Genomic DNA, 13,436 nt, shown 5'->3' with positions numbered 1-13,436 from the left:
AAGTGGGTCAAGTATATCCAACTTAAAAAGCCCAACTTGATCTTAAAATAAGATAACGACAAATTGTACCAAGTCTCTCCCTTGTTCGCATTGTTTCTTCATTTGTATTTTTTTATTTGTATTTTTGTTCCTTGATGGGCAAATGTTCTCATAAATGTAAATAGTGATGTTGTGCACTCGTTTGCACATAAAAATTGTACCTGTCAACACATTGAAAACCTATAAATAAAGAATTAAAAAAAAAAAAAAAAAAGAAAAAGAGAAACTTGCATCTCGATTGTGCAATTTTTTATTTAGTTTTTCTATTTCTATTTGACGAGTATATCAGCACCTGTTTTAAATTTGGGAAAGCATCGTAGTGCTTTAAAGAGAACTTGGGAGATTTTTGTAAAAGCACATGTAGGTCCTGAAACATCATTAGGTAAAAGCAGGGGTCTGGTATTTGCCCTTTACACTTTGTACGAAGCTGTCTCCTCTTGGTTTTGAAGTTGATGGAAACTTGAGGTTATATGCAGTTAATGTCTTTTAAAGCTGGCAAAGGATATGTTGTCATGGTGAAACAGTCTTCAGTCCTATAGAAAATGTTTAGAAATTGCATAAGCATTACAATCATGGTTTTATTTCTTAGTTTTATAACTGTTTCTCAAAAACACAGCTATTTACAGAATCCTAGCGCAGGATTATGTAACAATATAATGGTTTTAACTGTTCTTAGGATCAAGATGACTACGTATTTGATTGGAATTTAATAACACTTAGGTATGCGTCGTAAATTGTCACAGAAATATGAACACTACGAGGACCTGTTTCACAAGCATAGAATTAATACCTATAACCCAGACACTTCCAGTTGCAAGAATGTCTCCTTCCCATCTCCAATTTAATCTATGACCACTGACTCATGCAGTGAATTCATCTTTACGGCCCTATTTCATGTACCATTATCACTTATACACATACACACAAATATCTACTCTATCTGGCTGAGGACTTACACACCCATTACTCCCCCATCTCTTTACTCAAAGAAAATGACAAACAGTGAAGCAACTTACTGCCTTTACAGGCCATTCCTCCTTTTTCTTCTCTTTAAAAGGAATACGTCAACATTTTCTGGAGCAGACTCTACGTTTCTGTCACCAAGATAGAGATAAGAAGTTTTTCTTTTTCTCTGTCGGGGGGAGTGAGAGGGGATTGAGATGAGGGGGTGGTATGGGGGGGTCATTTAATGTTACCTGTACTGATTCTGTAACTATTTGCTTTGCAATAATTCAATAAAAAAAAGAAGCTGGGCATACATCGGATGTTTGGGTTAAAGGGCTCAGGCGGTTCAGGGGCGAAGAGACAGTCCTCCTGCAAACTGGAAGGTTGTCGGTCCGAATCCCGTTCTCCCAGTCAATCTGTCATGTCCTTGGGCAAGACATTTCACCCCCTCAACCCCCTTGCCTCCAGTGTCAGCATAGCTGGTGTATGGATGTGTATGAATGTTTGGTTGTGGTTGAAGGGGACATCGGCAAGGACTGGCTGTTTCTGTCAGTCTTCCCCAGAGTAGCCGTGGCAACGCATGGAGCTTACTATCTGTAAACTAACTTCATGAAAGAAGAATGAATGAATAATGGATTCAATGTTATATAAAAATTGAACCCATTTTTATTATTATCATTTTAAAATTCTGTTTGACACTTCGAAGTGGGTGAATATCTACTAATGAACTCGTTTTACCGTACATTACACAAACATTATGTATAGTTTATCTCTGGGGGAATTCCACAACATAAATCCCAAAACTCTAATTTATTCATTGTGTTATACATCATTCTGTCCTCAAACTGTTTGCTTATACTCCTGCTCTCCTCTGACGTCCTCAGTATTCACCACTCGTCTATTTGTCCTCCTGCTCTCAGCGCTGAAGGACTTTCATTTCCTCTGTAACCTTGAAGCAGGGCTCCCTTTCTCTGATTCCTCCCCTCTGTTCTCTTCTACGCATATATCCCTCCCTGCTGTGTTCACAAGTTGGGTTGTGACCATAAATCTTACCTTTCTCAAGCTTGTGTTTGCACCTCCTCGGTAAGTATGCATCTCTAGGGAAGGTACAGCAGAGAGTATACCGAGCAGCAGGGAAAATAGCTGGTCGTTGTCTCGTTTCTGACAGCAAGAGGTTACATGGTCCAGGCTCAGTTTCCCGACCACATGGAAAGACATTCATCGCCCAGCTGTGTCTCCTCAAAAAAAAAAAAAAAAGTTTTAAAAAGTTACACTTACTTTAAGAAAAGCAAACAGTTTGTTTTGTGTACTAATCTTGCTACCTACCCTCTGTGCTTTGCAGTTGGTGCAGACAAGCAGTGTGAGCTGACCTGCAGGCCTGCTGGGTATCGCTTCTACGTCCGTCAGGCAGAGCGCGTCAGAGACGGGACGCCCTGCCTCAATGTCAGCACCAATGATGTGTGTGTAGAAGGACAATGTCTGGTAAGTTAACGTGCTTGCGTGAGAGTTCTGTTTTTCCCCTTTTTAACAGCCGTCTGAACCTGAGTCCACTGTTTAGCTGGAGTCGACATAATCTAGAATCTGGCTGATCTCAACCTGGGCCTCTTTTAGTTTCTTTCCCTCTCATTTTCTCCCCTCACTGACTAATTTCACTCTCATTCCTCCTTTCTGCTTCTGGCAGGAGTATTGTGACCACCAGTATCTAATCTACACAAATAGAAGTGAAATAAACACTGGCATCAGATGTGAAACTTGAACAAGTCTAGTTTTTCCCTGCTCTATCCCCACCCTTCCTGCTTTGTCTCTGTAATTCCCCTTCCCCACTTTTCCCTCATTGTCTGAGCCATCACTCACATCTTTTCACTATCCTCTCCTGCCAGACTGAGGGATGTGACGGGGTGCTGGGCTCCAGTGCTGTGATTGACAAGTGTGGAGTGTGTGGCGGCCGTGACACCTCCTGTCGAAAAGTGACGGGAAGCTTCCAAAATATCACAGTTCCCCTTGGTTACCACAAAATCCTGGATATCCCACCCGGAGCAACATTCATTAACATCACGGAGAGACGAGCAAGCCCTAACTACCTAGGTGAGGTTTAATAGGCAAACAAAGCTTTACACACACACACAAGTGGAGTTCAAGATTTCCTGTCTAAACGGAGCTGCAGCTCCAGTAAAAGTGAAATATTGGCGAAGGAAGTGCAGATTTGGCTTCGGATCATGCGTGGGCTGGCTTCACCTAAGACTACAGATTTTGTGGCTTTAAAACTCAGACCAGATAAAACTAGTAATGCTGAAGCCCAATAAGGAAAGGCTGAAGTGTGTACATGTTTGTGTGTGTGAGTGTATGTCTCGCCAACCTCCTGTTTGTTAATGAAACAGCGCTCCAAACTCTGTGTTTGTCTGTCTAGGAGTGTGTTTGAGCACATGGTGGTGGTGGTGGGGGTTGTAAGAATTTGCCAGACTAAACAGAGGATAAATACAAAAGGGAAAACATGACTGAAACCTTTTTGATGCTGTCATCCTTGACTTCCAGCCATGAGGAGCGGAACCGGGGTGTCAGTGGTGAATGGGCGCTGGGCTGTGGACCCTCCAGGGGAGTACCAGGCAGGAGGGACCACTTTCACCTATACCCGACCTAGAGTGCAATCAGAGGGAGAGGAAGAGAAAGGAGAGTCCTTGAGGGCACGAGGACCCACCACAACACAGTTGCAGCTATATGTGAGTACTAAAGCAGAGGCAGGCCTTTATTTCTTTATTTTAAGCCTGTAAGAAAACACAAACCAGAGCATGAGAAAATAACAATAATGAATACAGCCACAATGATATTGGTCCATGCAGAGGAGTCAGAAATGATTGTTGACCTCACTGAGGGAAACACACCAAATGCTTCAGCTCCATGCTCGCATGTAGAATCTGGTCAGCAAAACATCAACATGTTATCCTGGAGAATACAATTGATAACTGAATACCTGACTTTGGAGGCAAAAGGTTCTCAAAGTCATTATTATAATTCTACATACCTTTTCTTTTTGGATGCATAGTTAAATATTTTGGTTAGTAAAAAATTTATTTAAAAAAAATCCTAATCACAGTTAAAGAATGAAAGTAGCTGTAGGATTATTGTTTATCCACCTGAACACTGTTTTAATTCATTTAACATCAAGTATCCAAATAATGTCTGTTTCAAATTTATTAAAGTGGAACTATTATGTTCATTTCAGGCTAATTTATTTTTATTTCTGAGCCCAGAAGGGCTGGGATTGATCGAATTATTGTCACAAATGGCTTTATTTACTTCAGACCGACCCTCTCCGTAGGCTGTCAGATCAGCCTGCGGGCAAAACGAGTGGATTGAGACTCTTCCACATTAAGCCCCGCCTCCCACCAGATAGAAGTTGCCACTGATTGGTCAGCTGCCACTGCGCTACATCGGGAGCGTGCACTGCAACTGCTTTTGCCGTCATTGTAACATCTCATAAACAGAAGGATTAGGCTAATATAAACTCAATGAAAAAAACCAAAATACAATGTCAACACATAGCATACAGCCCTACATGTTTGAACCTGAATTAGACCCTGAAAACAAAGTGGAAAACAGCAACCCACAGCAAGGAATGCAGCAGGATGTCTCTCTTTGGTAAACTGACCAGCCATCATTGGAAATAACTTTATCCGACGTTTTCCACCCGCCTGATGTATTGGTACATGCCCTTGTTAACCAGTAGAAGGTAACCAATCACCGAACCTTATCCTCCGGGACGTCACAAGGATTTCCAAGTAGAAAAAACTCTCCAAAATGATGCGTTTTTCGTCGCCATGGAAACCGAACGGAGAGAGTGCTGGAACTCAAACTCAAACATGCGTTTAGGTAATAAAAAATAGTGTCATTCACATGTCTGATGACGATTCAACACTGTAACACTGTAGAAAGCTCAGAAAACTCCAAATACCATAATAGGACCCCTTTAAAACTGAGTAAAAACTTGTGGAAAAGAAGAAAATAACTGCTTGGAAAGATTATTGCATGCTGTAAATGCAAGCCCTTCATGTCTTTGTTGAAGGAGAAGCAACCTGCCCTTTAAAAAAAACATGCCAACTCTGCCAGTATCTAACCACTTATTCTGCTTTAACACTTGTTTGCTTGGGTGGAGGATTAAAATCTAAAAAGCAAAGGCACATTGGCAAAATAACAATTTCTTCATTTAACAAAGAGGGGCCTCAGACTAGCATGTGGAAGAACCACAACAACTTAGTTTCACCTGTGTGAAATAGCATCCCATTCTTCAACCAGCATTTGTCACAAATCAGCCTGTTTCAGTTTATCTGGTATGAACAGCATGTCCAAGCTGATCCCACATGTGTCCATGGAGTTGGAAGTCAGGACTGCAGACAGGTCCTTCCATAACCTCTACTCTCAAATTCTGTGGTTTCTAATAAAACCCAACTCTGTGGCGGCGAGCATTTGTCATGTTGGACAGAGTTCAATCCAAGTAGGTAAAACTGTAGAATTTCCAGAGTTTCAACTTGATATCCTTCTGCATTGGAGCAGCCTCCAACAATGACAAGCCTTTTATTTCCTGTGAGGAAGAAGCTGCCTGCACCATGACACTGCTACTGGTACCCTATCAGTGCAGCAATCCCCATAGCATGCTCTGTGTCCTCTCCACACATCTGTTAACTGTGAACTGTTTTGGCACTGGCTGAGAAGATTTGGCAAGTTTTTTCATTTATCTTCATATTCATGTTCACGGGAATTGTGTTTTAAAATAAATAATGCTCTCTAATGAAACATTCTTTGCCAAGCATAGAATTCAAAATTGTAATTTTTTTTTTCTGAGATGGTGGATCTGTGAGTTATTTGAAGCTCTCTGTGTTAGGCTTTACTTTCAGTTTTGGCTCTGTGGTTTTGGTGTATGTGCGACACCCGGTGGTTTCCTGACATCACATGTTACCCCTTTAACAGTGCTGAAGAAGAAAAGCAGAAACACAGAGTAAAGATGATAATGACTTCAGATTAAAATATATTTGACTTTGGTACAGGCTATTTTAAGATTATTTTAAAGAGATTAATTTCATCATCATGTATATGGTGTAGTTAGTCTATGGCAGTGGCTCCCAACCTGGGGTCTGGGACCCCCAAAAGGGGTCCCTCAGAGAAAATAAGACCGGGGTGTCCCTGAGTCATGGACCATGTCCACACCGAGAGAAGATGAATTGTGTCTACTTGAGTTTTTTTTTTTTTTAATTATCTGGACGTTTTGTTCACGTGGAACCAGTGTTTTGGGAGTCTCATGGCCGTACTTTTTAAACCACATCCCGTAGTGGATAATTGTGGGACTATTTGCTGTTAATTTAACTTTGGCTTTGTCAGAGGACAGAACTCAACCAGAATACAGTCTCTATGGTGAGAATCTGTCTCCAGTAAGGACTTTTTCTGTGTCTTCAGCAGTGGGTGGAGCAGGGCCACGGCCTCTTAGTATTTGCATGAAGGGGGTCCTTGAGGAAAATAGGTTGGGAGCCACTGCTCGATTGAACTCTGTCAAGCAGTTATAATAGATCTAATGGTTTGCCAGAAGTTCTGAAACCATTTCTGTGCTCCTCTGCTGTGTCAAGAGCTCCCAGACAGGCGGCCTACTTTTAGCATTATGTAGGATAAAGACAGATAGACTAAAGCATAGGCACATGAGATTGCCCAGGGCTTTCTAATAAAAGCTTCAGATCTTAGGTCTTAGATCTAAGAGGTCATATGCAGTTTTACATCTAATAACTTTATAGTCACAAAAGGACACTGGATTGGTTTCTGAAAATAGCAGACCAAATTGTTGTTGCCATCAGACTCCTGCTGATTAAGTTTACATGACCGTGACCAAAATAAGACTTGTGAAGTTGTGCGATGTCACTACGAGCCCCTGTGATGGACAGAAGTTCAAAATACTGCAACTATCCTGACCTCTGACAAGGACATTCCTCTGCAGGATCCTTTAAAAGTGTTTCATTACCTGTCTTGTCTTTTTTGCTCCGTAGATAATTTTCCACAGAGAGAATCCAGGCATCGACTATGAATTTTATATCCCTGTGGAGAAGAAGGAAGGAGAGAGGGAAACACGAACAGAGAGGGAGAGGGAGGTTCCCAGAGATCCTCCGAGGGAGAGACCAAGGGAGAGCGAGTCAGCAAGAGCACCCCTTCGCAGTACGTCCATTGCATCTTAAGTTGTCTGATTAGTTCTGTACTATTTGACAGCAGTGGTTTCCATATATTGAGTATGTTTAACACAATGTGACGTCATGTCAGTGATTAAACTGAGCTGTAAATCCAACAGAAGATGTCAAGAGTCATTCCTTCCAAATTATGTGAGGAAACTGCACTGTGAGACATGACTGATGGCATTTTGGATTAGTATGGGTGCGGTTGTTGGCCAAGTGGGAGGACTTCTTTTATGAATGTGTTTGTGTGTATTTGTTTTGCCCATGACCTAAATGAGAGGCTATCTGTTCAACATGCTTGCTGTCATGAGACATTGACCTCATCATGACATCATTAGGCTCTGACACGCAGCCTTCCTCCTGTTCTTTGTATTTTAGCATGTTTTAGCCTTTTTTTTTCTCACAGTTTATCATTGACCTCTCCTTCTTCTCCTTTTGTCTTTGTCCTTGACTTTTATCCGCTTTTCCTCTTCTTTCTAAATTGTCCACATCTCCATGTATGTTTATCTTCTCTCCCAGGTCCCCTCACTGTGTCAATAGAAGATCCTCCTCCGGCTGCTCCTCCTGTTTCAGTCCCTTCTTTCTCCTCCTCTTCCTCCTCTTCATCTGTGTTCTCTCCCCCGTCTACTGACCGATGGACACCTGAGAGGACACGCTCACGGGGATCGGCACCCAATAGGAATGCTCGGATCCCACCTCGTACTGACCTGCCTCCGGACACACAGTCACCATTTGTGTGGAGAAGAGGAGGCCTCACAGAATGCTCTGCCTCTTGTGGAAAAGGTTAGTCTTATAATAATGCATGTATGCATCTTACACCAAGTTTATGCCTGCTTAATTAGTTTGGATGATGTGAAGTCTCCCTCCGCTGGATGTTAAATGCAAGTGCAAGATCTTCGATAGAGTCTTCCATTCAGTTTGTCCGCTTCCCTTCTCTCTTTGCAGGTTCTCAGTACAGAGTCATTCTGTGTATTAATCGGCACACAGATGAAGAAGTCCCAGAAAGGAAGTGTGACTCTGCAGCCAAACCTGTCCCTGAAGAAGAGCCTTGTAACACAAACCCCTGCCCGCCATTGTGAGCATTTGAATTATTTAATCTAAAATTGATTATTTGAAAAAATATTTAAAATCGTAATTTCCTAATATTAATTTTGCTTTCCTAATAAACATCAGTGCATGTGATTCACTAGACAAATCTCACACTGCATCATGTTTTTATTGAATCGATACTTTAAGTCCCTCTGGATGAATGGAGATGCACGTTTGGTTTTACTGTATTATATTCTGAATTTCAATATGCAAAACATATAAGTTATTTCAACAAAGTATGTTATTTTTGTGCATTGACTAACAAAAATTATAGAAGACATTTGCTACCATTTGTCTTAGTTATGACATTTTCTTGTTTGTGGTTTAGCTGGGAGGCCAGTGCGTGGTCAGAGTGCAGTGTGTCCTGTGGGTCGGGTGTACAGCAAAGACAGCTCCAGTGCAGACAGAGCTTTGGAAACCGGTCAACCATGGTTCACCCTCAGCGCTGCGCCAGCCTCACCCCACCAGAGTCTACGCAGGCCTGCCAGCTTCGTCTCTGCTCCCACTGGGAGGTCAGGTCTGACTGGACCACAGTAAGTCAACAAAACCAGTATGTGACTGGAAACAGCATCTGCTTCTGGGTCGTGGTGACACAAGGCCAAGTGCAGTGCCTCAGTATTTACAAACAGAACAGTTGCACACAGCATGGAGTTTTTGAATTTTGAATTCATACATTTTACTGTGTCCCTTTCAGAATGTTACATTTTTCCCCATATCAATAACTCGTTTTATTCCCTTAAAAAAAAAAGTCATTTACAATGGCAGCTTGATCAGTTTAAGGTTCTTTTGATTTGATTCCCTTTAATTCATCTGGTCTTTCTTACTCTCATCTTTGTTCCTCTTTGCCACAGTGCTCAGTGGACTGCGGAGTAGGGAGAAGGACTCGGAGTGTGCGTTGTGTCAGCGATCAAGGCAGTATAGTGAATGACAATGAGTGCAACTCTGGGCTCCGCCCACAAGGAAGTGAGGAGTGCAACATGGGTCCCTGTGTGACCAACTGGTACTTCAGTGACTGGTCCAACACTGTGCGTAGCACACACACTCAGAAATGGAAAAAGCTAACATGCACTCAGATGTAATCCTCAACATGATATCCCACTTTGTGGCTACAGTGTTCGGCACAGTGCGGCCCCGGGGTGCAGAAGAGAGAAGTGTTGTGTCTCACCAAAGGAGGGGTCAGAGAAGGTGGGGGAGGAGGGGACTGCATCGCAGAAAGGCCAGCAGAGATGAAGGCCTGTAACAAGGGTCCTTGTGTGCCGACAGCCATGTGGTACAGCAGCCCCTGGACACCGGTAGGATGGAGGGAGGGACATGTTTGTGTCCAAAGATTTTACAAGTCCAATTTCAAATGCAGGGTTAAATGTCTTTTAAAAACTAAATTGAATGATTTGCAAGTAATTTAAATCATGTTGAAAATATGGCTCAGGTGTCATTAGTGAAACAAAGAAACGTTAGCATTAAAAAAAAAAACCATACAGGCTGACTCTATACATATTTCAAATTGTTTGATACAAGAGCAACAAAAACTGACATGTTAGTAAGTGACATGATTGAGAATAAAAAAGTAAAAATGGTTGACTGCAATCAGCAACTTCACCACAGTATGTCACTAAACTATACACTGTTAAGACAAAAATTTGTCAATGTAACTGAAAAAGATGATTTCATCATCTACTGGACCACTGTAGGACTAATAGAAAACAAAGAAATATAAATCTCCAAAAAACAGACAGAAAATGATCTAAATGGCTATTATTCTCAGTTCCACGCTGCATTTAACATAGACCCAACTCTGTAGAGGAAATCACTGCGTGGTTCAGGAGTGCTTCTTAACACTGATGTTAATGAATACGGTTTACTTTTGCATCCATAAATGTCACTTAAAACACAGATAAAGAACAACGGTCTCCTCTGTGCTGAGGCCATTTAGGATTGACATAAGCTGAGTGATATATTGAGATTTATGAGCAAAATATGCTGCATGTAAACTAAGTGTTTACATAACTTTAGAGTGATTGTACCTTTTAGTATTTGTTGTTTTTGGTACACATGCCATATATTCTTTGCTGGCGTTGAGAATATTTGGCTCATTTGACGTGTTTTTTCAGTGTAATGTGCCATGTGGGGATGGATCTCAACGACGAGACATCATTTGTGTCGAGAAGATGGAGAATGACTTTACCATCGTTCCAGCCACTAAGTGTGCTCATCTGGACAAGCCTGCTGTAGTCCAGGAGTGTGATATGGGAGAGTGTCAGCCTCAGTGGTTTACAACCGAGTGGAGTGCGGTGAGAGATGACCTGACAGAGAAACATTTTATAAGAAAGAACAAGACAGATATTTAGGGAAGTGTCTGAGAATGTTTCCCATATAATTTATACTCTATTTTTTGTTTTGTTTTGTTTTTGCCTCAGTGTTCACGCTCCTGTGGGAAAGGCTTACAGATGAGGGAGGTTCGATGTCTAACACCAGATAAAAAGCACAGCCAAGCCTGCGATGCCAGTACCAAACCCGAACATGAGCAAGTCTGCAACATAGTACCCTGTGGCCTACAAATAACAGGTGGGTGTTTGGGAGAGGATGCATTCACCCACCATTTTTGGTCATTCTCCCTGCTAACCCTTGTCTCCTTCTCTCTGTTAGCAGATAAAAACTGCCGGGACAGACGTGACAACTGTCAAATGGTGGCACAGGCTAGAATGTGTGTCTACTCCTACTACAAAACTGCCTGCTGTGCTTCATGTGCCCAGAGTGCTCAGCGTGCCAAGAGGCATTGAACAGCCAATAACAGGCAACCCAAGAGTGCAAAGCAGTCAAGGAATAGGTCAAAGTGACTGAAAGGATGAGTCTGTAGAAATAGACTGCCCAGAGTTGATATGGCATTCAGATAACATTTAACTATTTCTCTGTGATTCTTCAGGTAAAACACTGTGAAAGCAGCTGATTCCTTTTACCAGTACTCAGTTACAACTGATCTAATCTTTTCAAGCCACATCTACAACTAAGCTTGCTTCTTTTTACTTTGTGCATTTCAATGTGCATTCTGTCATTTACACTCTTGGAAGCTCATTTCTCTGGCTTTTAGGTGTTAATGGAAGGTGCTCACCGAGGACACAGCTGTGTTTCAACAGCAAATTGTGCCCTCTTAATCTCTGAGATCTTAAAGCAGATGCATGTAGACATGCATAGTACTACTTATGTGTAAAACAAATCATTATTGTATGTGCCAGATGAACTGTGTATACCGTAGTGCTGCAGTGGTGAAGATCTATGCAAATAGATCAGTGCACAAGTCCCTTCACTGAGCTACAGTGGCAACCCCAAGCCAAGCGAGAAAGATTTAAACATGTGTCTTCTGTGTTTTACTGATTGCCAAAAACATATATCCTCAAGTGTCTTTTTCAGTATTTGGACAGATGAACCAAAGGGATGGCATGACCTTGGCAGAATGTGACCAAATATAAGTGGATGTAGGGATGGAGATGAGACTCTTCCCAAACAAGAAGGGTAAACATGAATGTTACACAGCAGAGACTAAGTGTGTTTTCAGTTCACATGTACATCTTTTCCAATTCTCTATGTCAGTCCATTTTAACTTAAGCTGATAAAACATACATACACACTATTTGTTCACTTAAACTTGCATGTTTAACAGTATTTAATGAGATTCAAAGGTATTTGCCAAAAATAAAGAGAAACTACTTTGTCAGCTACAGCAATCCTGTTAAAAAGTACCCAACACTGTTTTCAAAGTTTGTTTCACTGGACATGAAAGTTTAGGGTTTCAAATTCAACGTTTTGAGCTGTGATCAAATCTCCACTTCCATATGAAGACTTGTGTATTTTTACTGAAGATGATGCTGCTAACTGCACAACATGCAGACAGACCTGTTCTTCTCTTGGAGTCCAATGAAATTACAAAACCAAGAATGAGTTCATCCTTTACGTGTCCAACCATGCAACTTGCTCATTTATTTGTTTTAATGGGTAACTACTAAAAGATAAAGTTATTTCTTTAAACATCTGTGCATTGTTTTTGGCCAGAGTTCCTCAGGAGCCATAGGGAATAAATTTGGGGCTTTTTTTGGTGATTAATGTAGTCGATATAGATGTTTTATTAAGGAGTAGCTAATAAATTAGCCAAATAAAAAGAAGCCACTGGGTTTATTGTAAGATTAGGTGTCAGTGTTTTCAGTATTTTTACACGATGAAACTCGTGGCACAAAAGAAGCAAAAATTTATGAAAAAGTTTTGGTTACATTAAACACACTTAAAGTTAATTATATCAATTGCTTTTGTTCTTTTTGTGGATTTAACATAATATGGCCTTCCACATGAACAGTTTCTGAGTGATTTATTATCTATCACAGCTGCGCTTTCAAATGAAAAACATCTTCATGGCATCACCTTCTTGGGTGTGGATGTTAAAAATGTCTCCCGAGACTAAATGAGGTCAGAATTAGGAAACCTGAAGAAGATTGAGAAAGCTGCTTTCTTTCTCACAATAGTCAAAAGTAGTCACTCTGCATTGACATAAAGATTGCATTTTAAAGCATCAGTTTCTGTACATGTGTATAAGTACTGTTGGAAGCTTTTTCTTTGCCGTTGCTTCCCACACAATGTGTATACCCATCCAGTCAAACCTGAGGAATCTGTATATTTGTCAGATATGTTTTAAAATGTAAAGTTTCTTTGAATATAATTTCTCTTATATTTTATAAGTGAGTAGTGTTATCAGAAGTGTTGTTGTAGGGTTCATTTATTCACATCTAACTGCCATATAACTGTTGAATCAGTGATGTCATTGTGTGCTTTAATTATGAATGTTTCCATGTGTAGGCATGTGTTTATGATTGCGCGTTTTGCAGTTGTAGCTTTGAATGTGTCATTCTTGCCTCTAATGTAGAATAAATTCCATTTTACACACACAGACATATATATACAAATAGGATAGTAATTTATATATGATCTGAAGAACATATAATTTATTTTCTGTTTTGAGGAGCTATAATGTTTTTTTTCTTCTTTGTTGTTACCACCAGAGTTTATAAGATTATATCAATTTGCAGACATTTTTATCATGCAAAATGCATGAGTGTAGGAAAGTTATTACCTGACAGCTTAATTTGAAATAAAACTGTAATTAATTAAAGGTTGTGT

At 40.7% G+C, this 13,436-nt stretch overlaps 1 protein-coding gene across 2 annotated transcripts in view; it reads left to right on the top strand.

Moving 5' to 3' along the window:
• adamtsl4 (ADAMTS-like 4) overlaps window positions 1-13,325 on the top strand; it is a 44,009-nt gene extending 30,684 nt beyond the window's left edge. Inside the window, exons 6-17 of one of the 2 annotated variants that reach the window (XM_079240184.1) lie at window positions 2,327-2,466; window positions 2,865-3,069; window positions 3,517-3,701; window positions 7,008-7,173; window positions 7,707-7,970; window positions 8,133-8,262; window positions 8,605-8,809; window positions 9,128-9,301; window positions 9,389-9,568; window positions 10,385-10,564; window positions 10,691-10,838; window positions 10,923-13,325. In XM_079240184.1, coding sequence (XP_079096310.1) covers window positions 2,327-2,466; window positions 2,865-3,069; window positions 3,517-3,701; window positions 7,008-7,173; window positions 7,707-7,970; window positions 8,133-8,262; window positions 8,605-8,809; window positions 9,128-9,301; window positions 9,389-9,568; window positions 10,385-10,564; window positions 10,691-10,838; window positions 10,923-11,053 — 2,108 coding nt within the window. In that variant the 3' untranslated portion in view covers window positions 11,054-13,325. Of the gene's footprint in view, window positions 1-2,326; window positions 2,467-2,864; window positions 3,070-3,516; window positions 3,702-7,007; window positions 7,174-7,706; window positions 7,971-8,132; window positions 8,263-8,604; window positions 8,810-9,127; window positions 9,302-9,388; window positions 9,569-10,384; window positions 10,565-10,690; window positions 10,839-10,919 lie in introns of both variants that reach the window. The other variant, XM_079240183.1, reaches the window with a different exon arrangement.
• The last annotated feature ends 111 nt before the right edge of the window (window positions 13,326-13,436 follow it).

Source organism: Telmatherina bonti, assembly GCF_933228915.1.
Source record: "Telmatherina bonti genome assembly, chromosome: 5".
NCBI classification, from domain to species: domain Eukaryota; kingdom Metazoa; phylum Chordata; class Actinopteri; order Atheriniformes; family Telmatherinidae; genus Telmatherina; species Telmatherina bonti.
The sequence above is the reverse complement of the archived record's forward strand: the minus strand, read 5'-3'. Positions and strand labels throughout refer to the sequence as shown.